The sequence below is a fragment of the Nyctereutes procyonoides genome, unplaced genomic scaffold, assembly GCF_905146905.1.
Source record: "Nyctereutes procyonoides isolate TBG_1078 unplaced genomic scaffold, NYPRO_anot_genome, whole genome shotgun sequence".
NCBI lineage: Eukaryota > Metazoa > Chordata > Mammalia > Carnivora > Canidae > Nyctereutes > Nyctereutes procyonoides.
This window is the reverse complement of record NW_026575051.1, coordinates 7,574,317-7,600,691: the sequence shown is the minus strand read 5'-3', so window position 1 is coordinate 7,600,691 and position 26,375 is coordinate 7,574,317. Positions and strand designations below refer to the sequence as shown.

At 41.1% G+C, this 26,375-nt stretch overlaps 1 protein-coding gene across 1 annotated transcript; it reads left to right on the top strand.

Moving 5' to 3' along the window:
• Positions 1 to 1,112: 1,112 nt before the first annotated feature.
• Positions 1,113 to 25,980, top strand: GLO1 (glyoxalase I). The gene is made up of 6 exons (XM_055330306.1): positions 1,113 to 1,278; positions 15,807 to 15,889; positions 19,495 to 19,635; positions 20,355 to 20,422; positions 21,094 to 21,183; positions 24,295 to 25,980. Exons 1-6 carry the CDS (start codon positions 1,195 to 1,197, stop codon positions 24,381 to 24,383), a joined length of 555 nt encoding a protein of 184 aa, XP_055186281.1. The 5' UTR covers positions 1,113 to 1,194; the 3' UTR covers positions 24,384 to 25,980.
• The last annotated feature ends 395 nt before the right edge of the window (positions 25,981 to 26,375 follow it).

Sequence of the window (26,375 nt, the reverse complement as noted above, 5' to 3'; positions counted from 1 at the left end):
AACCACTGAGCCACCCAGGCACCCCTTGCCCAACTTCTTGCAACCAAAATTCCTAACATGTATCTAACTTCTTGCTGATTTACATCAACCCTGCTATTCACTTAAAACTCTTTCTCAAATCTCATTCCTCATTTACTTATTAACTTAAAGCCCTTTTCTAAATCACATCTATGCCAGTTATGACCATTTAGTCTTCTAACATCAGGAAATCTGTATTGAGCATGTACTGTGCCAGTCATCCAAGAACGAAGTCTTCCGATGAACACAATCTAAATATGTGCCTTAGTAAAATTAATGCAAAACACATACTGCAGGTTGTGGAAACTTAAATCCTAAGTCGTGAAGCCCTGATTTAAATGGTCAGGTTTGGTCGGTGTCAAATGACCTTTATTTTTTTTTTTAATTTTTATTTATTTATGATAGTCATCACAGAGAGAGAGGCAGAGGGAGAAGCAGGCTCCATGCAGGGAGCCCAACGTGGGATTTGACCCCGGGTCTCCAGGATCGCGCCCTGGGCCAAAGGCAGGCGCCAAACTGCTGCGCCACCCAGGGATCCCGTCAAATGACCTTTAATTCACGGCTTCACGACTTAGGATTTAAGTGTCATTTGAACCTGACCAAAGTCCTGCCAGGAAGCTCAGGGAGGGGTCAGTAATCACTCCAAGCTTCCGGAGCGATTAAATAGTGGAACCAAAACTTGAACCTGGATTTTTGATCAAGTCAGAGTCGTTTTAATTATCCTGTACCGCTTACACTGAGAAAATACTTTTAGATCCTTATACTTCAGAAAGGAAAGCTCCCAATTCTCTTTCCACCAGGTTCCAATTTCCTACCGAGTTGCAGCAGTGAGGTATGGATGTTTCCTGAACTTTAGCAAGTTAGGTCCAGAAGCGAAACGGGGAAATCACGCTTTCCAAGCCGGCAAGGTTTTTTGGGTCTTCCCCGCGCCTCCCCTCGAGCGCAAGGCACCTTGGGAGTTGTAGTCTTGAGCCGCGGAGTCCTGTGGGGCCCAATCAGCAGAGAGCCAACTTGCCCTGCGCACAGTGATTGGCTGAGCATCAGCGGCTGCCCACCCCCCCACCCCCCCCGCCCGGCGCCGTCCCGGCGTCGCCGGGCCGGGCAGCGCCGGGCGGGGAGGAGCGTGGGTGGCTGCGGTGTTTTCGCGAGCGCAGTCGCCGAAGCCGCAGTTGGGCCATGGCAGAACCGCAGCCAGCGTCCAGCGGCCTCACCGAGGAGGCCGCCCTCGGCTGCTGCTCCGAGCCGGACCCCAGCACCAAGGTGGGCGCAGAACCGCCATCTCCCGAGGAGCGGTCCCCGGAGGGAGCACATCCGCGGGCTGAGCCGGGCCCGGCGCGGGCTGGGGTCGACCCCGGTCCGGCCGCCGCCGCCGCCGCCGCCGCCGCCGCCGCCGCCGCCGCCTCCTCCTCCTCCCGGGGCCTTCCGCCTGGGGGTGCCCGGTGGGCGATCGCGAGAGGATCCGTTTCCCCAGGGACTGCGGCCCTGCCGGCACTAACCCGTTTACTTTGGGGACGGTACCTGGAAGCCAGGCCCAACCCAGAGTCAGGGCCCGTGTCGGTGGGTGTGCGTGTTCCCCGGGTCGGTGGCGATGGCGGGCGGGCCGGATTCCGAACGCCCAAGTGCGGGCTCGAAGGTCCGGGCTCGAAGGTCCCCATCCACGCGGCCCCTCCCGGCCCCTCCCGGCCTCCCCTGGCTGCGGGCTTAACTCCTCCAAACTAATCGGCTCTCACCGAGTTTCGCTGTTGCTTGGTGGCTCTTGGTTGCTCACGGCCACGCTTCTGGCCTCCGCCTCTCTCCCCCTCCCCGTGCTTGGTGGGACCCAGGAGGGCTGACGGTATCGTGGAACTTCCTCCGCCGACCCCTCTCATCGCGGCTGAGACCCAGTAAGAGGAGGGGCCCGTTGCATCCCTCCAGCTTGCCTGACTTGTCTGCACGGAGTCAGTGTGGCTCACTCAGGTGTGGTGCCGGCAAGATCCAACACGGCCGCCGCTCGGGGGGCTGACTCCAGCGCGCTTGTCAGTGCCAGTAAACGCCTTTGTATTTTTTTTTTTATTTTTTAAATTTATTTTATGATAGTCACAGAGAGAGAGAGAGAGAGAGAGGCAGAGACATAGGCGGAGGGAGAAGCAGGCACCATGCACCGGGAGCCCGACGTGGGATTCGATCCCGGGTCTCCAGGATCGCGCCCTGGGCCAAAGGCAGGCGCCAAACCGCTGCGCCACCCAGGGATCCCTGTATTTTTTTTTTTTTAATTGTGGGAATTTCTTTCTTTCTTTCTTTCTTTCTTTCTTTCTTTCTTTCTTTCTTTCACACACACAGAGAGAGAGAGAGGCAGAGACTCGGGCAGAGGGAGAAGCAGGCTCCATGCAGGGAGCCTGACGTGGGATTTGATCCAGGGTCTCCAGGATCAGGCCCTGGGCTGCCGGCGGCGCTAACCCGCTGGGCCACCCGGGCTGCCCTAGATGGCTGGAATTTCTAAATTCCTTAAAGATTGAGTGTGTGTTGATGAGTTTGCTCCCTGCTTGCTCCTTACCTTTGGCGTGGAGAGTCAGACACCTCTGCTTGCTAAAGCCTTTGACTGGCACCTGGTACTTAGCTTAGGAAAAATAGTAGTCACTGCAAAATTTAAGGGGGAAGAAAGGAAGGAAGGAAGGAAATTTCTTCTCACACGCATTTCCCTAGTATACCTAGTTATTTCTCATAGTATAAATTGAGTCATTCAGTACAAATTAATTTCCTAGATAACTGAGGATTTTATGTGCTAGGCTATTTTAAAAGATTTCAGAGATATCTTTATAAATTTCATTAAATACATTTTCTTGCCTTCTTAATTTGCGCTACACATAATTGAAATTTCTCTTGTTTATATGGAGTAATTACATCTTGAAATCAATACTTTTTGGCCCTGAAATACCATGTGGGAGACGTAAAATGAATATGCAGTGGCAGCTGGTATACCTCGAGTGTGCCAGCCCCTGGGGTTTTGTTTGAAGTATATTTCTTAGTTTAATCCTCACAACAACCCCATGAAGAAGGCATAATTATTATCTCTGTCTTACAAATAAGGAGACTCCAGCCCAGAAGTATTGAGTAACTGGCCCAGAGAGGCACCCACACTCTCAACTTCTACCCTCATTCGGCTTCTGAAGTACTGACTTAAGCAGTTATTTTGGAACTTGACATGAAGGAAAGTAAAAGACCTAAGTGAATTCAGTTCAGCCTGATGGTTGATCACCTGCTGTATATAAAGAAAAAGAACATGGTGTGTTTGGAGGATACTGGGATGAACAAGATGATGTCTGTCTCTTCACCAGACAGACACCAACTTGTAACAATAAGATGGAGCTGGGAGTACCATGCTGTTGACATTATAAAGCACCCCGGGAGTACAAGAGGTAGAAACTTTCGAAGGTAGCGTCGGTGGTATGGTATAGTCACGGGGTATTTGAAGTCTCAAGACCTACACTTGAGTCCCCAGATCTATATATATCATTGGCTGTAGTGATTTTAGCAGGGCACTGGGGCTGAGTTTGTAAAAGCAGCATAAAGAGAGCTGCAAGGAGGATAAAATGTATTACTGTTCTCTAAACTATGAAAAGTGATAGAATTCAAAGGTGCGCATCAGGGAGTACATCAACCAGAAGGTGGGGGTGGGCCTATATCTTAAAGCATGGATGGGGTTCCAAAATCATCTGTAAGACAGAGTTACATGGGAGGGGGGCATTCTGGGTAGAAGGAACATCTGAGCAAAAATGTGGTGAGATGGCAGAAATACGCAGTGCAGGCGTGTTCTGGAGAGGTGAGTTACGTGTTTTTGGTCAAAGTTCAGGTTATTTAAACAGTGGAGCTGTGGTGGAGAAGGCTAGAATGGGAGGTTGGAGCCTTACTCTCCTGGAGAGAGAGAGAGCTTTGAATGTCACATCTAAGGAAGCTAGATTTTATGTAGGTGGTAGGGAACCATTTGGGGTCTCAAAGCATTTTGTAGAGTAGATTGGAGGGATCCAGGTCTGGAGGCGATGAGAACACCTAAAAGGTTCTTCTAGAAGGTGAAATAAGTGATGAGGGCCAAGTTTGGAAAAGAGAGGGTAGTGGTGGTAGAAAGTCAACTTGCCTGTTGATCATTTGTATCTTTGCCTAGAAGGCAGGCCAAGGAATATACAGCTGCACCATATCCTGGTAATCTTATTGGCCAACTGTCTTCATAAGGCCAAATACTTCTTTTCCCAAGTGATAATCTCCTGAAATTAATTGTTTTTACAGTCTCTATTAGTGTCCTTTAAAGTAATAATTTGGAGTCCCATCCCATCCGAGTGGTAGGTGGGTCAGGGAAAACTTTGAGTGTTGGTGACACTTAGGCCGGGTTTTGCCAAATAAAAAGAAAGTACCTAGGTAGAATTTGGTGCAGGGGTAGGTGGAAGAGAGAATGGAAAGGAGGAAGGAAGGAGAGTGGCCAGATGGACGAATGACTGTTTTAGGCAGAGAGAATCATAGTAAATATAAAAAGCACAATGACATCAGAGAACTGATGCAGGAATCTACAGATAATAGGAGACTGAAGTTGTAGGCAGTGGGAGTTGAGGGAGAAGGTATGCAAGACAATCATCAGGATGCCCAAAGAAAATATGAGCACCCACCACCACCACCCATTATGTTTGTTTTTCTCACCCTGTAAAGGTTTCTATTTGGCAAATACATTTTATTTATATTTTATGGTATATATATTTTATTAGTATATTTGTACATGTATATAATTTAAATACATATTCATTGGGGGTGCATGCTCTTTTTTAACTGATAAAGAGTTAAAACATTCAAAATGACTAGGGGAGTGCTAACAAATGATGAAATTAGAGAAGTATGCACTAATCATATGTGCTTGCTTTGGGGACTTCCTCTGAAGGAATGATTTTTAACCCAGAAATGACAACAATTGGGTTTTCACTACAGAAAGATGACTCTGGTACTTTATGAGAAGTTCAGTGGCTTGCATCTGGGTAAGCCTGTAAGAAGCAGAGACAAGGGACGCTAGGACAATCATCCAGGGAGGAAGTAGTAAGGACACGAGCAAGGTAGTACTTATTAGAATGACAAGGAGAAAGATTCCAGAGGGATTATAGGAGTCATTTTGATAGGTTTGATAGGACGCTTGCACTGGCTTACTGAGAAGTTGAAAGGGAGAAATCTAGGAAGACTCCAGGTGTCTGACTTGAGCTGACAAGGGATTCTAGAGACACTGTGCTAAGCACTTTAATGCATTATCCCATATGCTTTCCAGCTCAACTCTGTGAGCTAAGAACTATAATTATCCCCATTCTAAAGATGTGAAAACTGAGGTTCAAAAAAGGTAATGATTTACCCAAGGCAATGGTGGTAGAGTTAGCATTTGAACCATATTGCCTCTGAAGAATAATTTCTCTCACACTTGTGTGTTTTCTCTCCCTTTGCATGAGATTTTAAAGGCCTCATGATCCTGAGGGCTTCTAGGATTTTCCTATTTCTTGTTGTAAGAGTAGTCTGGCAGGTGTGTTTACTAATATCACAGGTAATTTTTAAATTTAAAGAAGTTTCTTTTGTGTCTCCTAGCTATTTCTATTGCCCTTATCTGTAGGGTGGGGATCCCTGGGTGGCGCAGCGGTTTGGTGCCTGCCTTTGGCCCAGGGCCGCGATGGATCCTGGGGACCCGGGATCGAATCCCACGTCGGGCTCCGGGTGCATGGAGCCTGCTTCTCCCTCTGCCTGTGTCTCTGCCTCTCTCTCTCTCTCTATCATAAAAAAAAAAAAAAAAAAAAAAAAAAAAGCCTTATCTGTAGGGTGAGTATACTTGAAGTATGTCTTTGGCTGTTGAATTATAGAGTGGTAAGGAAAGAACCACATGAAACCAATTTAGATAAGATAGAATAAATGTAAAGGGAGTGGCTGAATTATTTTCAGGAACAATTTATCACATCCTGACATAGGTTGAGTCAGGCAAATAACACGAGAAGGAGGAAGATAGCGAAGAAAAAATATATCAAGCCATCTTCTACATCAAACATGTTTTCCAGCTGTTACATAGAAAACAATTTCTCAGATATGCTTGGATCTCCAAAAGGGTCTTTCACTGAAGGCAATTGTGACTTTTAAAAGTAAGGAAAAAACAAAACTTCATCCATTTTTGTTTTATAGGAATATGATTCCTAGGCATGAAGAGCTAAGACCTTAACCCTTTGATGAGAATGTGACATTTGGTTAACTCTAGCTGTTTCCCCAAGAAACAAAAATAGTGTTTGTTACTTAGCAATATTGCTTATGATAAAAGTAAGAATAACTTGATTGATTAAGTTGCATCTAGAGAGGGTGAATTATCAATACCTAACAGGAAGTCACAGCTTTGGGCTTTCCTGAATGTAGTGGCTCTTATAACTGTCCCTTGTGGAGATTTTGAAAGTTTTGCCCATGGAATTGCTACTAGAGAGATTGGTTCCTGTGGCACACAGAGCTTCTACACCAGGGTGATTCCTTTTTTTTTTTTTTAATTTTATTTATTTATTCATGAGACACACACACACACACACACACACACACGGGGGGGGGGTGGGCAGAGACATAGGCAGAGGGAGAAGCAGGCTCCATGCAGGGAGCCCGATGTGGCACTTGGTCCTGGGACCTGGGGATCACACCCTGCACCAAAGGCAGATAGATGCTCAACCGCTGAGCCACCCAGGCGTCCCACCAGGGTGATTTCCTGCTACTACCCAGTGCACATATTCTCCTACACCTGAGCTGTACCGACTTCTTTTTGAGTACTCCTGCTGAAGAGGAACACGTAACCCTGCTCTCTTGGCAAGTTGTGTTTTCTGACTGAAACTTTCAGCCTGTGGTTGTCCTGACTCTGAATGTTTAGTTGAGCCTTAAGAAGATTCTCTGCTGGGGGTGATGCAACATTTGTGAAAATTTATTGTGACAGAGAGTTGATGAGCTCCAAAGGAAGCTTCCAAAGGCTCACTGTTCTTAAGGCCAAAACACACAAGTTAGGCCAAAGAAATCTTAAAATTTCTGAAAATTTAGCTAATGCAAGTTTGAAACTTCTCTTTTTTGAAGACTAAAGGTGATAGAAGCTATGGAGATATTGACTTTGATTTTGAGTAAGATGTAATATCTTAAAGAGCTCCTTGACAACAGTTCTAGAGAAATGAGTGTCTTCATCATTAGAAAGAGACCTATGGTGACCAAACATACCCCATTGTTGTGGGGGTCAATTGTATAAAATGAATTTGGAGTCTTACTGGGAAAATGGAGTACACATACTTTCCCCTATTTCTCCTGCTAGGTACAGCTAAGAACTCTAGACATTTTATATAAAATAAATATAGGAAGACAATGGAGAGGTGAAAAGAAGAAGGCAGACTAGCTAGGGACCTTGAGACCCTAGAAGCAACATGGTGGTGAGCTTCCTGAATTTTCTTTTTTGCCTCATTTAGCCCAAACTCGGAGTGACAGAAATGTCAATGGGTGCAACCAAAAAAACCCACAAAAAAAAAAAAAAAAAAAAAGCCAAGAAAACAAAACACAAACAAAAAACCCACCAACAACAATGAAAACCTCTCTATTCACAGGACCAGGGAATAGGCAGTATTTCCTGATGAGGCAGAAAACTTTTAGACAATAACAGCTCTACTACAACTAAACACCACAGAAAAAAACTGTGGCCACATCCTTGCCTCTGCCAGCAAAGGCTGGGTAGGGAGCCTCGTCTTCTGCTGAACAGGCTGCAATGCGATGTGCACCCCTCCCCCTGCCAGGGTGGTATCAGAGAATGTTGAATAGGGAGCCAGAACTCTGATCTCACCAGACAGTAGCAAGCTTTCCCCACTTGCTGTATTAATGGAGACACATGGGGAACCTGAAATTCTACCCCACTGCAACAGTGGAAGTATTTATAATTATAAATGGGAGAGAGTGAAGGGATGTAAAGAGAGGTGAGGTTTCTGTACTTCACTCAAATTGAAAAATGACGACACCAAGTGACTATGATAACTTATATTCAATTGAACACCTAGAGCAACTGCTAAGAAAGCTATACAAGAGTGCATGAAGAAACGCTACAGATAAATCAAAGTGGAAGTATCAAAAAATGTTCTAGTAACCCAGAGGAACGCAAAGAAAAAATTAACAAAACAATAAATAAAATAGCCAACTTAATCCCTAGTATTTCAATAATTACATTAGGTATAAATACACCAATTAGAGATTAGCAGAGTGGATTTAAAAACATGCCCCAACTTCTCTATTTATGAGGTGATGGATATTAACTACACTTATTGTGGTAATCCTTTCACAACATGTATGAGTCATTAAGCTGTATACCTTAAACTTACACAGTGCTATACGTCAGTTGTATTTCAATATAACTGAAATAAACGAAAATATTCCTCAAATATATGCTGTCTGCATGAAAACTCACTTCAAATATAATAATAGAGGCAAATTAAAAGGATGGAATAAGATTATTATGGAAACATTAATCAAAAGAAAGCAGGAATGGCTTATACCAAATAAAGTAGACTCCAGAGCAAAGAAAATGATAGTAGGTAGGGAAGTATTTGTATAGTGATAAAAGGGTCAGTTGACCAAGAAGATATAATAGTCATAAATATATGTGCACTAAAAAAACAACTGAAAAAAAAAAAAAGCAAAAACTGACTTGATGGAAAGGAGAAATAGAAAAATCCACATTTATAATTGGAGATTTCAGTATTCCTCTCTCAACAATTGACAGAACTAGAGAGAAAATTAGCAAGGACATAGACAAACTCTATAGCACCATCAGTAAACAAGATCTGATCAACCTTAAAGAACTCCACCCAATAACAGCAGAGTACACTTTTGTTTTCAAGTCCCCATAAAGTATATACCAAGATAGACCATGTCATGGGCCCCAAAACCAACTTCAACAAACTTAATATTATTGAAATAATACAGAGTACATTCTTTGACCACAATAGAATTAGACTAGAAATCAGCAGCAGAAACTAACAGGAAAATCTCCAAACACTTGGAAACTAAATAACACTTTTCTAAATAATTCATGATCAAGAGGAGGTTTCAAGGGAGATTTTTTAAAAAAATAGATTGAATGAAATGAGAAAGGAATCTCAGCTAACACAGTGCTAAGAAGGAAATTTATATTACTAAACCATACATTAGAAAAGAGAAGTCTCAAATAATTTGTGTTCCCTCCTCAAGATCCTAGAAGAGCAACATAACAGAGAGAAAGCAGAAGGAAGGAAATAATAAAAAGCAGAAATCATTGAAATTAAAAACAGAAAATAGAGAAAATCAATGAAACAAAGTTAGTTCTTTGGAGGAAAAAAAACCAATACAAACCAAACTTTTTTTAGATATAGGTAAGATTATTCTAAAATTTCTATGAAAGGCACATGAGCTAGAATAACTAAACTTTGAAAAGAATGAAGTGGAAGGAATCCATCTATCTGATTTTAAGACCTACTATATAGCTACAGTAGCCACGCCTCTCATATTGGCAGAGGAGACATAGATTTAATGGAACAGAATAGAGAAACCAAAATAAGACCCACACTAATACACCCTACAGATTTTCGACAAAAATATGAATGCAATTCAATGGAGAAAGGGTTGGCTTTTCAACAAATTGTGCTGGAGCAACTGAATATCCATCAGTAAAACAAAAACGAAGATTTATCCAAGTCTCACATCTTAACACCAAAAAAATCCATTTCGAGGTGCTCAGAGGGACCTTGACCCTTTCATTTTTGTCCCTGTCTCACCTTTATAGTTTCGACAGGATGATATTACAAACACATAGGATGTGCACTAGAGATATCCTTGATTGTAACATTATAGTGTTTTCAAAGTAATTTTGAGCTAATTAAACTTGGACCAGGCTCTCCAAAGCCTGATTATTTATTTTAACTTTTTTTTTTTAAGATTTATTTATTTATTTATTCAGAGAAAGCGAAAGAGAGGCAGAGACACAGGCAGAGAGAGAAGCGGGCTCCATGCAGGGAGCCCCAGCGGCGGGACTCCTGGGTCCCCAGGATCACACCCCGGGCCGCAGGCGGCGCTAAACCGCTGCGCCACCGGGGCTGCCCTATTTTAACTCTTTTTATAAGGTAAAGGAGCAAGTTTTTGTTAACCTAGTAGCCACCCCAGAAAACCCAAAGATAGTTTAAGCATACAAGATGGCTTTGTTCTTCCAAATTTTGAGCATGATAAGGGAAAGGCAAAGTTAGGAATTGTCCGATGAATGGTGCCTGGGTAGCTCATCAGTTAAGCATCTGCCTTCCACTCAGGTCATAATCCTAGGGTCCTGGAATCGAGCCCCACTCCCTGCTCAGCAGAAAGTCTTTCTCCCTCTCTCTTTGCCCCTACCCCTGCTCCTTCTCTCTCTCTCTCTCTCTCTAATACATAAATAAAATCGTAATTATCTGATGAGACAGGACATGAATGTAAGTCCTACTTTTTTAAACAGAAGATATATTTATTTTAAACAGTATTTTAAGACCATAGGAATAATCATTTTTAGGGATTTTTTTTGAGGAAGGATCATTCAGGTGTTTACCAGAAGTACAGAGTTGAAAGAATATGTTGGTGTTGAAAAGCAAGCTATTAGCATAGAATAACTTGAGCATTTTATAAAAAAGCAAGATGTGCTTGTTTTTTTATATCATCTAAATAACATTTTTGTAGCAAAAATGTTATAAGCCAGTTTTTATGAATAAACCCACTAGTACTGATTATACCTTTAATTTTTTTTGCCATGTATAGACATTTTAAGGTTAAAATGGCATTAAAGTGTGTTTTCATCTATACATCTATACATTTCATCTATACATTTACATGGAAATAATCTATCGTATTGAGTCTTCGCAGTTGGAACAATGCTGTAGATGCCCTCCCCCTCCCCCCTTTTAAAGATTTTATTTATTTATTCATGAGAGACACAGAGAGACAGACACATAGGCAGAGGGAAAAGCAGGCTCCCTGCGGGGGGCCCGATGTGGGACTCAATCCCAGGACCCCGGGGATCACGCCCTGGGCTAGAGGCAGACATTCAGCCACTGAGCCACCCAGGTGCCCCTTTTTCTACCTTTTTGAAACTATTTTTCCAGCGTTATTGAGATATAATCAACATATGACAATGTATAAATTTAGGGTGCACCGTGTGGTGATTTGATACACATGTATATTGCAAAATGAATACAGCAAAGTTGGTTCATGTGTTGATCACCTCACATAATTAGACTTTTTTTGTGTGTATGTGCTGATAGCTTTTAAGACATGCCCTGTTAGGGGATCCCTGGGTGGCGCAGTGGTTTGGCACCTGCCTTTGGCCCAGGGCGCGATCCTGGAGACCTGGGATCGAATCCCACCTCGGGTTCCCGGTGCATGGAGCCTGCTTCTCCCTCTGCCTATGTCTCTTCCTCTCTCTCTCTCTCTCTCTCTGTGACTATCATAAATAAATAAAAATTAAAAAAAAAAGCTTTAAAAAAAAGACATGCTCTGTTAAATCTGCTCTCTTACAACTCTCAAGTATACATACAATACAGTATTGTTAACTATGTATAGACTTTTAAGAGTTCATTTTAATATTTATTTTTATGTATGTATTTAGATAGTTTTAGTACATAGCCATGTTAACAGGAAATAAAATTAAAGGCCTTTAGCATTACTTTTAAGGTGTAATTAATTAATTTGAATAGCATATTAAATGAACTAAACATGTATCTTTTTAAACTTAATATACCATGCATTTTAAATGTATTCATTATATTATGTTATGCCTGCGTCACTACTTATCTATTTCTTTGTTGTTAGAGGTGGTTTAGCCAATGTAGTTGAAAGCAAGGACTTTGGAGCCAAACTGCTTGAGGTGGAATTTTTTCTAACGCTTACTCTTTCAGCAGTAAAATGGGATGGTTATAATACATATCTCATAGGGTTGTCGTGAAGATTAGATGAGTTGATTTCTGTAAATAACTTAGAACAGTACGTGACACACAGTTATTAGTTAAGTGTTACGATGAATGTCTTTGCACATAAATCTTTGTCAGAGTTTGTAATTATTTCCTTAGATAAATTTTTATTTTTTTTATTTATTTATTTTTTTAGATAAATTTTTAGAAGGGAAACATCTTGGTCAAGAATATGAGCTCTCAGTTTATGAACTGAAGTAATGATAAAGTCTTTCATATTCTGACAATACTAATGTTGGTACTAGAAAGATGTTGAAAAGATGAAATATGAATGTGACCAATGTCATTGGTGGGATGGTAAACTGGGCCATACAGAACAGATTTTAAAAGGGTTTTAAGGGGCCCTGGGTGGGTCAGTAGATTAAGCATCTGTCTTTAGCTTTGTGATCCCTGGGGCCTGGGATTGAGCCCTGTGTCAGGCTCCTTGCTCACCAGGGAGTCTGCTTCTCCCTCTCTCTTTGCTGCTCCCTCCCCCCACCCTACTCGTGTACTCTCTCTCTCTCAGTCTCATAAATAAATAAATAAAATCTTTAAAAGGGTTTTAGAATTTAAATTTTTTCTTTTAATTGAAGAAGAAACTGGTCATGTTGGAAAGAAAAGATCATAGTGCAAGTTCATTTACTCCTTCAACAAATATTTATTGGTTACCCACTCCATGCCAGATACTGTTCTGAGGTACATCAGTAAACAAAACAAACACCCTTGCCCTTATGGAGTTTATATGCTAACAGGGATAGAAAAACAATAAAGATAAATATAATAGATAGCATATTGAAAGGTGACAAGTGCTATGGGAAAAGAAAATGAAAAAAAGGGACAAGTGGAGAGTTATGGTGGTCAGTTAGGGTCTCATTGGGAAGATGGCATTTGAGTAGAGTTAAAAAGAATAGAAGTGGCTCTGGGAAGGGTTGCCTCGCTGGCTCAGTTGGTAGAGCCTGCAATTCTTGATCTCAAGGTCATGAGTTCAAGCCTCACATTGGGTGTGGAGCGTACTGAAAGAAAGAAAGAAAGAAAGAAAGAAAGAAAGAAAGAAAGAAAGAAAGAAAAAGAAAGTGTGTCTGGGGAATGAGCCTTCTGGCAGAGGCCCTAGGTGAGCTGTTGAAGACTACAGGGGAGCTGAGTGGGTGGGGGGGAATGGGGTGAAAGAGGCAACTGGGACCAACCATAGAGGGTCATTGTAGGGACTTTTGCTTCACTCTGAGTGAAATGGGAGCCTTCTCACGGTTTTTGAGTAGGAGAGTGATCTGAATTAACTTTACCAGATCTCCCCAACAATAGGTTGTAGGGGACAAGGTGAGAAAGAAGAGTACCATCCAATCTGGGTGGAGGTGAGGTAGCTGGGATCAGAGTGCTGGGATCATACAAAAAAACTCACTGAAAGAATAAAATAAAAACATGAGGGGCAGCCTGGGTGGCTCAGTGGTTTAGCTCCTGCCTTCAGCCCAGGGCGTGATCCTGGGGATCCCGGATCGAGTCCCACATCGGGCTCCCTGCATGGATCCTGCTTCTCCCTCTGCCTGTGTCCCTGCCTCTCTCTCTCACTCTCTCTCAGTCTCTCATGAATAAATAAATAAAATCTTAAAAAAAAAAAAAAAAACCCATGAGTTCCAGGGACCATCCCACTATAGGGACAAATAGTAGGAAATGTACCAGGAGCTCCTCTATCTATTACATTGTAAGACTGTAACTGACGTTTATAGAAATGTCCTCGAACCATCAAAATAAGTAAATTCCATATGCTTTTAAAACAGATAAGTAAATAGCTGAGGTTTTGTGTATGTTATAATAGTTAATATTTTTCAGATATTTTAATCATTTGAAAAACCTGTGTATAGATCCCACCTATTTCACCAAAGTTCAAACAGTACCTTGTTTTAATTTGTGCCAAACAAGAATATGAAGTGAAATTTTATTTGCTGCATTTTGATCTCCCTTCATTGCAGTCACAGGGTGACTGTGTAGGTGTTTCTGCGATTTTGTTCGGTGGGGAAAACCAGGGCCTAGTTGTGAGTGCCGGGGCAGTACCTAGATGTCAGGAGCTGCTTTTCCCTTTTTCAGCTGCTTGCTTTAGGAGTGCAGCACCTGCCTGAGAAAAGCAATCCAAGTAATCTAGAAACATAATTTCTAGGCCAACTGCCTTATATGTGACTATAAGCTGTGGATGAAGAATTAAATTATTATATTCATTAAGATCTACTTATTAAAATATTTAGGTTAGTTTTGTTTTAAATGAGGATTTCAATGCCTAAAATAAGAGTACATTTTGGTCACTTAAAAATTTAACAAAATAGAAAAATACTTCCTAATTATGCTGAGTGAATAAAATATATTTATGTTTTATCTGATGCTAGTTATAGGGAAGTGATGTGGATGGGTCTGCAAAGGGAGAGTTCAGAATTTTCAGGCCTATTTTGTCAAGCTGTGGGTATAACAAAAAAATGTGTTAGGAAGCACAAATATAGTTAACGGACTCATGGTTTGGAAGGTATCTATGGTAGAAAGATACCTGAACTTAGAAGGCTGTGACAATTAATTTAATCACATTGGGTGTGTCTCTCATCTATTAAATGGGGACATTAGTACTTATAAATACTTTATAGTTACTGTGCCTAATGAAGGCAAAGTATTGTAATTAATGTTATTAATAATCTTAACTCCAGGGATCCCTGGGTGGCGCAGCGGTTTGGCGCCTGCCTTTGGCCCAGGGCACGATCCTGGAGACCCGGGATCGAATCCCACGTCGGGCTCCCGGTGCATGGAGCCTGCTTCTCCCTCTGCCTGTGTCTCTGCGCCTCTCTCTCTCTCTGTGTTGTGTGACTATCATAAATGAATAAAAAAAATTAAAAAAAAAATTAAAAAAAAATAATCTTAACTCCATGAACTCTACCCTTTTCTCAATGAAGTCAATCAAGCTTTTGTTTCCTGATTTATAAACTGAATAGTTTTTTTTTTAAGATTTTATTTATTTATTCATGAGAGAGAGACACTCAGAGACATAGGCAGCGGGAGAAGCAGACTCCCTGTGGGGAGCCTGATGCAAGACTGGATCCCAGCAACCTGGGATCACAAGCTGAGCCAAAGGCAGATGCTCAACCACTGAGCCACCCAGGTGCCCCAATTGGACAGTTTCACAATGGTGTTAGAGACCGTAGCTTTTTACCCTTTTAGTTATTTAGGAGTCTGATCTTGTGAGTAACTTCTTGCAATGGTTACCAATAAATAGTTCTGGAAAGGCATTTATACATTCATGGAACACATCTTACAGTAATTCTTTATTTGTAACATCACTGTCTTATTTTGGGTCATTTAAAAGACTGGACATAAAGATTTAGTTGTAAGTAGTTTCTTTGGGAGGTAGTTGGAGGAGGCTCTGTGGAGTGGGGAATGGAGGCAATAAAAAGTATGTAAAAGTGGATCACCACTGAGGGCAGCTGGGCTTTATTCTGCAGGGAAATCTCTAAGACATGGTATGGAACATGCCAGGGGCAAGGGAACCAGGTTTTTTTTGTTTTGTTTTGTTTTTACCCACTATTGGTTGAGAATCATTTGGGGGGTGTAAACTCACTGACACTTTGGGCCTGCCTTCGTAACCAGAAAACATCCTTAGGCAGAGAGTTGTAGGAAGTGTAAGTGGTAGGTCTGGGAACCAGGTACAGCTGAGGGGACAAAGTTGCTTTCTTCTTAAACATTGTGTTAGAAAGTCGGACTGTATCTTGCAATAGAAAGCATAATTAATGTTGATAACAAGTGCCAGAAGCCAAATCTGTTTAATATGCCCTGTTTTCTCCTTAGGATTTTCTGTTGCAGCAGACCATGCTACGAATTAAGGATCCTAAGAAGTCACTGGATTTTTATACTAGAATTCTTGGAATGACGTAAGTAGACTATTTATTGGCACCTATGATGTTTAAATGTATAGCTTTGCAAATATAGGGAACGTTTTTGGATCCACTTAAAAAATGGATTACACTTTTCATCAAAAATCACAGAAGTCAGGCAGCCCAGGTGGCTCAGCTGTTTAGCGCCGCCTTCAGTCCAGGGCGTGATCCTGGAGACCTGGGATTGAGCCCCACGTTGGGCTCCCTGCGTGGAGCCTGCTTCTCCCTCTGCCTGTGTCTCTGCCTCCCTCCCTCCCTCTCTCTCTCTCTCTCTCTCTGTGTGTGTGTCTCTCTCATGAATAAAGAAATAAAATCTTAAAAAAAAAAAATCACAGAAGTCCTTTTAGCCAGGTGTCTGGGACTAGGCTTGACTGGCCTGGGCTTCTATCCAGTTCTTCTAAATGCCAGCCAGGCTCACTGGCTGAGTGCTTGGGTGTTCTTTCCCTCCCCTCTCTGTGAGAGCTGCCAGTTTAATCCTTAATGTCTTCAAATCCTTTTAATGTTATGGCCTTTTATTTACTTTGGAAAAGATACAGTTATAAAAATGCATTACTTAGAAAATGAATGAGTTTATCTAAAATTGGCCATCTATTCCATTTTACTAGGATGGATTCTCTTTTGCTGAACAGGTAATATCCACTGATCTGGAATCCTTAAAGCATAGTTGTTTTTATTTTTATTTTTTGTTTTTATTTTTACAGATTTTATTTACTTATTTGAGAGAGAGAGAGCACGGGCAGGAGCAAGGGGAGGGGCAGAGGGAGAAGCAGGCTCTGAGCAGGGAGCCGGGATCATGACCTAAGCCAAAGGCAGATGCTCAACCCACTGAGCCACTCAGGCGCCCCATAGCATATTTGTTTATTTTTCTTGTTTTGTTTCCCTTAAGAACATGAAGGGTTTTTTGTTTGTTTGTTTCTGACAATATAGATAAAGAATAAAATTAAGCAGTTTTTAATTTATTGCCTGGATAAACCTCCATCGCCATTGAGTAATATAGTATATGTTTGTTTAGGTTCAGAAAAATACAAAATGAAAAGTGGTTACCTTCCATTCCCAGTCTTTGTCCCCAAAGATAATGGTTGTTAACAGCTTCTTATAATTCTTTCCAGAAAAAATAGTTTAGCAAATGTTTATAGCACATTTAAAATCAGAGTGAAAATAAATACATTGAACATTAGGTATTTGCTAGACTTTACATGTTTTTCATTCAGTCTCCATAGTAGCTCATGAAATAGTTTATTCCCCATTTTATAAATGAAGGAAGAAACCAGAGTTTAAAAACACTAAGTTACTGGCCCCAAATGCTACAATGGGCACATGGTGGAGTGGGAATTCAAACCCAGGTCTGATTGACTCCAATCCTGACCTTGTTTTTCAAGATCCCCCCGCCCCCAACAGGGTGCAACTTGACATTATACTGAAAGATATGCTTGTTGGGAAAAACACATTACAACAGGTTCATTTGCCTCACTTCCCACCTGATTGGTCTGTAAGGCTTGTGTAATCTGCATTACTGGGTACAGAGATATTTTTTCATGACTGGAGTATGGGAGGTGTCCGATACTTTATTATAAACATGTTAGAGTAAATCTTATTTGTGGTAAGCCGGTGTCTGTCTCAGTAGGCCAAGGTGTATTACATAGCAGTAAGAATTAAAAGATCTGAAATCAGGACACCTGGGTGGCTCAGAGGTTGAGCGACTGCTTTTGGCTAAGGGCATGTGGGATTGAGTCCTGCATCAGGTTCTCTGCATGGAGCCTCCCCCTCCTCCCTCTTCTTATGTCCCTCTCTCTGTGTCTCTCATGAATAAATAAATAAAATCTTTAAAAAATAAATAAATAAAAATAAAATATCTGAAATCAAGCTTAGAAACTTTCATTTGTTAGGTTAGGCTTTAACCATTCTCTCTTATTATGAATAAGGTCATCTTTGAGCACTTAGTCCTCAATAATCTAAATAAAATTATATTGTGTGCATCCTCATTATACCCTACTCCTTGCAAAATAATCTTATGCTCTTTAAATTCACTTTATAGGTCATGACTTAAGCTATCTTTTTTTTGGGGGGGGGGGGGCGAAGGGAAGGGGCAGAAGGAGAGGGAGAGAGAATCTTAAGCAGGCTCCATGCCTAGTGTTTGTCCAACACAGGGCTCCATCTCCTGACCCGAAGATCACGACCTGAGCTGAAATCAAGAGTCAGGTACTCAACCAACTGAGCCACCCAGGTGCCCCTTCAACTATCATTTTAAAAACTTCAGGATTTTTAAAAACTTTTTAAAAACACTATCTCACATCAGTCTCTCCCTTTCCACTGGCTCTTTCTCCTCAACCTACAAACAAGCTTAAGTCTTTATTCTGGCATAATTCTTGCCCTCTTTCCCATCATCGCCCATCATCTATATAGGTCAGTCATGCTTGCTACTTTACTTGCTCACTTCGCCTTGCCTCCATCAGGGCGGTCCAGCTTCTGGCATCCCATGCTGCTGAAACTGCCCTCAAATACTGCAGAAACTGTGAAAAGGCTGCAGAAACTCCTTTCCATATCTAGTGACCTGTTCACAGTCTTAATGCTGTGTGACCTTTCTTCAGTATTTTTTTTTTTTTTAAAGATTTTATTTATTTATTCATGATAGTCACACAGAGAGAGACAGAGAGGCAGAGACACAGGCAGAGGGAGAAGCAGGCTCCATGCACCGGGAGCCTGACGTGGGATTCGATCCCGGGTCTCCAGGATCACGCCCCGGGCCAAAGGCAGGCGCCAAACCACTGCGCCACCCAGGGATCCCTCGGTGGCGCAGTGGTTTAGCGCCTGCCTTTGGCCCAGGGCGCGAGCCTGGAGACCCGGGATCGAATCCCACGTCGGGCTCTCGGTGCATGGAGCCTGCTTCTCCCTCTACCTATGTCTCTGCCTCTCTCTCTCTCTCACTGTGTGCCTATCTTCAGTATTTTATATGTTTAACCACTTTATTGTTGACATTCATGTTCTCTGTGGTATTCATCTGTCCTTCCTTCTCCCTTACCACCTATCGTCACTTTCTTTTCCTAGGAGTTTTGGCATAGTAAGAACTCAATAAATGTATTTATATATCTGAAAGAACAATAAGATAATGCATTGTATTTTTCATCAAAAATGGACAAAAGTTTTCTTTTGAAGATACCTTTAGCCATTTATTTTTTTATTTTTTTAAAGATTTTATTTATTTATTAGAAGACAGAGAGAGAGAGAGAGAGAGAGAGAGAGGCAGAGGGAGCCTGACATGGGATTCGATTCTGGGTCTCCAGGATCAGGCCCTGGGCTGAATGTGGTGCTAAACTGCTAAGCCACCAGGGCTGCCCACCTTTAGCCATTTATAAACAAATACCATAATTCCAGTTAAGTTTCAAGTTTGCTTTGTAAAAACTTTTTTATTTCACTGATATTTACAGATGAATAGGTTTTTTGAAATGAGATATCTTCATTTATTTCCCCTTGGTCTTCCTATTTAAATAGCCTCACTACATATGGCTTTTATTCTTAGTGGAACTTGAATATTGGTATTTTGATTTTAATATGAATCAACCTTTCCTGTTATTAATTGATTTAGGCTTGTTGTTTAATTTCAGGCTACTCCAAAAATTAGATTTTCCCACCATGAAATTTTCACTCTATTTCTTGGCTTATGAGGAAAAAAATGACATCCCAAAAGATAAAGATGAGAAAGTAGCATGGGTATTCTCCAGGAAAGCTACACTTGAACTGACACAGTGAGTATGAGTTTTTATTTTTTTATACAGTATACATTTTTCAAACCTTTTTTCCTTACTTACAAGCTTACTTCAAACTAGATTTACCTAATCACTTTGCATTTGTAACAGTTCGAGTATTTTATAATGGATTTTTTGGTCTTTGTACTGTTCTGGTGCATAGTTAGGGGCAAGTAAGATCATTTATCTTTTAGGTAGGTAATGTAAGGCAGAATTGGCAAGATAATTGCCAAATGATACCTAATGAATGTTTAGGCACTATGAGTAAGGCCTCATAATTTCAACATTTTAGAAAAAAAAATTCTTTTTTAATTTATGTTGTTTCTGTGTCCTCTTGCACAACTAACAAAAGAACATTTATTTCAGGGTATGTGATTTAGTGTGTCCCTGATTCAAAACAGGTCTGGAATCACACAGATCTAGAGATGAGTGTTGGCTCTGACGGTAGCTGTGGAACCCTGAACAAGTTCTGTTACCTCCTTAACTGGCAGTCCCATTCATGAAATGGAGTCTCAAATCTAGCCCACGGAGCTGTTTGGAAGATTCCATTTGCCTTTTCTTTAGTTGAAAACTTAATATTTATAGTGGCAAAGAGGAAACCAAGTCTATAAACTTGCATACATACACAGTGAGGTTTCAAAGAGATTGTTGCTGTTTTCTTTTCAGAAAACTATTTGCCCTACAGGTCACGTGTAATTCTGTTTTCCCTCCTTTTGTAGCAACTGGGGCACTGAAGATGATGAGACCCAGAGTTACCACAGTGGCAACTCAGACCCTAGAGGATTTGGTATGTTTGCCTATTCATAGGTAGTATACATGGATTTGTGTGATTTGTGCATTGTACACTTATTAAGAAGAATCAACTTCTTAGGTGTATGGTGGTTTTAATTTTCCACAAAAAATTTGATTTAGGAGTGGTTTAATTTCATGGTCTTTGTCTAAACTCTACATTTACTCTCTCACAATGATTTCACTTTTCAGTCAGTATTCTATTTCCAGGAGACTTTTCAATTTAAGAAACAAAAACCGTGGTTGATAATAATCCACATTTCTGCTAGCATACACTTCCGCCCTGATGTAGAATCTGTTAAGATGATGGGATTGGTGGCTTAAATTGGCTGCTATAGAGTCAGCGGCCACAACAAACCTGTTAAGTATGAGTAAATGATTACTTTTTCTTGATAGTTTTTCTTAATAGAATGAACTATACGTGAGCCCAATTTTGGGTTTATTTTAAATAATTGATAATTCAGAGCTCCTAATTAGTTTATTATACCCAGCCAGTTAGACTTAGATTCTTGTGCTTTAATACAAGTTTTGAACACATTTGATTTAATCAGTATTCAGGTGCCTTATGTTTTGAAATAAACTAGTTTTGGAAGCTACCTGTGGCACTTGGGTACCCTGAAATAATTATTTCTTCCTTCTGTCTGCCTTGTTTGGGGGTGGCCACCTAAGGTCACATTGGAATTGCAGTTCCTGATGTACACAGTGCTTGTAAAAGATTTGAAGAACTGGGAGTCAAATTTGTGAAGAAACCTGATGACGGTGAGTCCACTGCTTGTCTTCTCCAGGCCCCTCTTTCGTTATGTAACAATGACTAAGCACCCACAGAGGGTACTGTTCTCTAGTCAATCCCTGTGGTTGCAAGTAACCTTGAAGAAGTCTGCTTCAACCAGCTTAAGGAAAGCAGAGGAATTATTGGGAAAATACCCGGGTGTCTTCAGGAATGAAACAGCAAGTAGGACAGCTTCACAGGGAACCAGGCACCAAGTCTAGAGAGCCATCAAAAACCTAGTTTCTCTCCCCACACTTGGACCCCACCACATTCTCTCACTGGCCACTGTTTTTCACTATTTCAGGGTATATCTAGCCACCCCAAAATAAATTCCTTAAAGCCTATGTTATCTGATTTTAATATAACTACACCACAAATCCTTAGTTAATAATGGCTGGTCTTTTATTTCCATTCTTCTACAACCTTTGTGTGTCCTTATGTTTCAGGTGTTTGTCTGGAAATAGTGTGTATATATCTTGATTTTGTGGAATTTTACATGTATTATAGTTAGTTTACTTAGATCTGTTTCTGCCAGCATATTACTCCAGTTTTGAATTGAACATTTCACATTTCATTTTAATCCTTTTCTTTTTTTCAATTAAAAGATTTGATATAAAGATACCCTCCCAGACTGGGATATTACTAATTTATTTTTCCTTTTTCTTTGGCCTTGGCTTTCTTTTTTTCTTTATATATATATATATATCAAATTATTTAACCACCTTTTTTTCTATGTATCTCTTGCAGCATCTTTTGGGTTTTTCTGTCCCTTTATTAAGTATCTTAACCAAAACTGTTTTCAAAGGGTTTGTGAGGCAAAACTTCTGAGGCTTTGTATGTCTTAGACCCGTATCTTTATATATGAATGACAGTTTGTTGAATATAAAATCTTAGGTTTATTTTCCTTCGATCTTGAAAACACAACTCCATGGTCTTATTTTTCCATCCAGTGGTGCTATTGCAAAATCTGCTTCTGATTCGTGTTATCTTCTATTTTATTCTGGGAGCTTTTGTTACATTTGTTATTTCTTTGTTCTTTTTCTGGGAGATCCTCATGCTAGCATACCAGATTAGCTAATTTTCCCTCAAATGTATCTGTTCTGATACTCATCTTTTGTGTTCTCATCTACTGTATTCTTAATTTCAGCCATTCTAATTTTAATCCCTAGTTTTTGCTCAGCTCCTTAAATATGTTCTTGTTCTTGTTTCATATTGGTTATATTTCATACTATTCAACACATATGCATGTTTTAATAGCCTTGGTCCATTGCTTTAATATTTGGCCCTCTATTTGAATCTATAATCCACTGTTTGTTTTATGGTTACGTTCCTCAAACTCTTGTTACTTTGATCTCTGAGGAGTTGTTTTCATTGCATCTCTTAGTGTTCCAGTGCATCAGGCACTGTGAATGGTGGGGGAGGCTAGACCCCAACCCTTTAACCGCCCACAGGCTCTCAGGAAGAGGGGCCAGGCACAGATCCCTAGGCATCTGAAGTTAAACACCTTGCATTCTGCAGAACAGCTCTTCAGTCACGTTTTCCCCTGTGTCCCTCAGAAAGGAGTCTTAGCAGGAGACCCTTCCTTCTAGGATGGTCATTCCCTAACTCTGATTGTGTGGAAAGTGAAGCTGGGGGGATCCAGTTGGTTCTCACCTGTGCTTGTTCGTTCCTCACAGGCACAGAACTTCTGCACTGCCCCTGTTTACTCCTGAGGACGTGTGAACCAGTAGTTTGAACCTCCCCTAGCATGGGGGTAGGAGCTGATGCCCAGGACACTGGGAGGAGCAAGAGGCAAACTAGCAAAACCCCTTCTGTTTAATTCTCCCATAGCGGGGATCCCTGGGTGGCGCAGAGGTTTGGCGCCTGCCTTTGGCCCAGGGCGCGATCCTGGCGACCCAGGATCGAATCCCACGTCGGGCTCCCGATGCATGGAGCCTGCTTCTCCCTCTGCCTGAGTCTCTGTCTCTGTCTCTCTCTCTCTCTCTCTCTCTCTGTGACTATCATAAATAAAAAAATAATAATAATAAAAAAAGACTATAGTTATTCTCCCACAGCCATGATGGACTGGACTGCTTTCTGATCCAGGCCAAAACTGTCCCATTTCCACACAGACCAGATTAAACAGTCTTTCTCTCTCTCAATCTCTCTCTCTCTCTCTCCCTCTCTCTCTCTCTCTCTCTCTCTCTCTCTCTCTCTCACACACACACACAATACACACCACCCCCAACCACCTCTTCCTCTCCCCTGACATCACCCCAGGGGTTCCTCACCTTTTTCCCCCGTTTTCCATATATGTTCCTCTGGTGTTGATCTTGGGGAAAAGAGCCAGAGAGAGACAGGGGTCAAACTAACTTAGCATCGTGGTCCCAAAATAGATTGCTGAGGTCACATTTCTCCATTTAACCAAAGAACTCTACTACTAGACCTACTAGCCTCTCAGTCCCGGTTATAAATTCCCAGGAGAAAGACTGATTGACATAGCCTAAATGACCCAGAATAGCGTTTAAAGAGTCTGTTATGACCCAAGCCTCTGGATTCTTTTGGCTGTGTGGGTATGCCATGCTACCTGCTTGAACACCATCCTATTTTCTTTTCCTCTTTAAAATAAGACAATCTCTATGACTCTTCAACAGGGAGCATGACATGTATCATGAAGGTGAAGTAAAAATCTGATGCCCAGAACTGTAGCCAGTACCACAGTTTATATCAGGGGAGTTGGCTTCCAGCTATGGGTAGAAGATAGTATGTTAGTCATTCTGAAAAGCATGCATTTGGGCAGTGCTGACGAGAGAACTGTTTAAAGTTAAAACTATATAGGGGATCCCTGGGTGGCTCAGTGGTTTGGCGCCTGCCTTTGGCCCAGGGTGTGATGCTGGGGTCCCGGGATCGAGTCCCACGTCGGGCTCCCAGCATGGAGCCTGCTTCTCCCTCTGCCTGTGTCTCTGCCTCTCTCTGTCTCTCTATCATGAATAAATAAATAAAAAATCTTTAAAAATTTTTTTAAAGTTAAAACTATAAACAAAATAATATACTTTATTAAAACCAAGTTAAAAAATACTCTAAATTTTATATTTCTTAATGAAAATCATTTCATCTTACAGGTAAAATGAAAGGCCTGGCATTTATTCAAGATCCTGATGGCTACTGGATTGAAATTTTAAATCCTAACAAGATGACAACTATAATTTAGTTCTGTGAGAATACTGCTTTGCAATTTCAGTGAAGACCTTGTGGGAAATAATAAAAAAGGAAATGGTGTAATTCAAGATATTCAGATAACAGAAATATCTAGGACTGAAGGATCATTGTCCCAGTTCAGATTATTCTGAAGTCCATTTCCCTTTCCTATTTCAGCTATGTTTTTTACCTAACTTCAGTCATTATCATTTTAAAGTAGTGCTTTGTCTTGTGTCCTTGAATGTACTTCTGTAACTTTACTTTTTTTAGGTAGTAATTAGAACATTTCCCTTCAGAGGGTGCATTTGCCTTCTTTCTCCTAAATATGATGTCTTTACAAGTCTACCTTTGAATAATCATTTTAAAAAAAAAGAAAAAAAAATTAACAAGTTTTTGTTGTGGTTACCTTCTGGGGTTTCAATTCCTCAGAAATCACTTCACAATGGAAAGTAAAGAACACTGAACAAAAATGAAACTTCATTTATACTTCAAATGGTATAAAATGTTTATTTTACAAAAGAGAAGGTAGTCTTGGGAGCAAGTCAGAATCAGACTGACAAGGATGTTGATAGGAAAACTAATTTATTCTTACTGACAAAGTACTTTCAAAGTTCAAGGACTAACCTCTTTATTTTGGGATGGGAATAATATTAACTGGGTATGCAGACACTGGGCTTGGCTGTCACATACTGTATCTCATTTAATCCTCCCAGCTATCCTCCATTCTGTGAGAAAGAAAGCAGGCTAGATGTATAAACTGACTTTGTGAACTGAAGGCAATATAAATAGGCTCAAGTACTCGAGATCTGATTCTCATTTTTGGTTAGATTGTACCTCAAAAATTAGTACCTAACAGGAACTTTTCTCCACTCGCCTCTGCTGTGAAAACCATACTTGAGCTTGAACGTTGTCCTCTCAGCCCTAGGGCCTGAGCACCACAGAGAGAGAAGAAGCAGTGGAGGGAGTCTGTAGCACACAATTGTTCTGAGGACGCCTCCTTTTTCCTGGGCAAGCAGTGCCTGTATTACTTGTGAAGACCCCTACCCCAAGGTCATCCTGATGCCAGTAATCATTTAGGATGAATGATGTTCAGTGATAATAGTACTTAGTTATTAGAAATTAGCTTAATGGGATGCTTGGGTGGCTCAGCGGTTGAGCCGCCTGTCTTTGGCTCAGGGCATGATCCTGGAGTCCCGGGATTGAGTCCCATGTCGGGCTCCCTGCATGGAGCCTGCTTCTCTCTGCCTATGTCTCTGCCCCCCCCCCCCCCCGTGTCTCTCATGAATAAATAAATAAAGTCTTAAAATTAAAAAAAAATTAGCTTAGTGGCCTTTCTTGCCATGATTGATATTTGATGGGTTTTAAAAAATCAAGCTGATTTTGACAATCTCATGGTCCAGAGAATAAGAACATCCAGTTTGTGGTTTACTGAACATTTAGATTTTCTGTTGACTCTAGTGGAAGGCCTTTGGATAGGCTGTGCCAACTGTGCTTACACCTGCTAAAAGCACTTGACATTTCCTTTTTGGATGGAATGGATTTTGTGAGCAATTCAAACAAATAGCAGTACTTACAGACTGAAATAAAATCTTAAATAAGGCTTTGTTTAATTTGTAAACTGTCCAGTGTATTCTTTTTAAAAAAGCCTACAGTGGGGCTCCTGGTGGCTCAGTCGATTGGGTGTCTGACTCTTAGTTTCAGCTCAGGTCATGATCTCATGGGTCCTGGGATGGAGCCCCACATCACCTTTGCACTCAGCAGGGAGTCTTCTTGAGGATTCTCATCCTCTGCCCCTCTTCCCACTCACATATGCGCATGCGTGCTCTCTCTCTAGAATAGATAAGTGAATCTTGAGAAAAAAAGCTTGCAATGATTTGAAAGGGCTTGCAGGCTTGTTCTGAAACGGGAATAGCTGTAATTTTGTCTATCCTGGAAAGCAGATAGTTTATATGGATAAAGAAGTGTGGAAAAGGTGGGAAGAGTAAACAGGGATAAAGAAATGTGG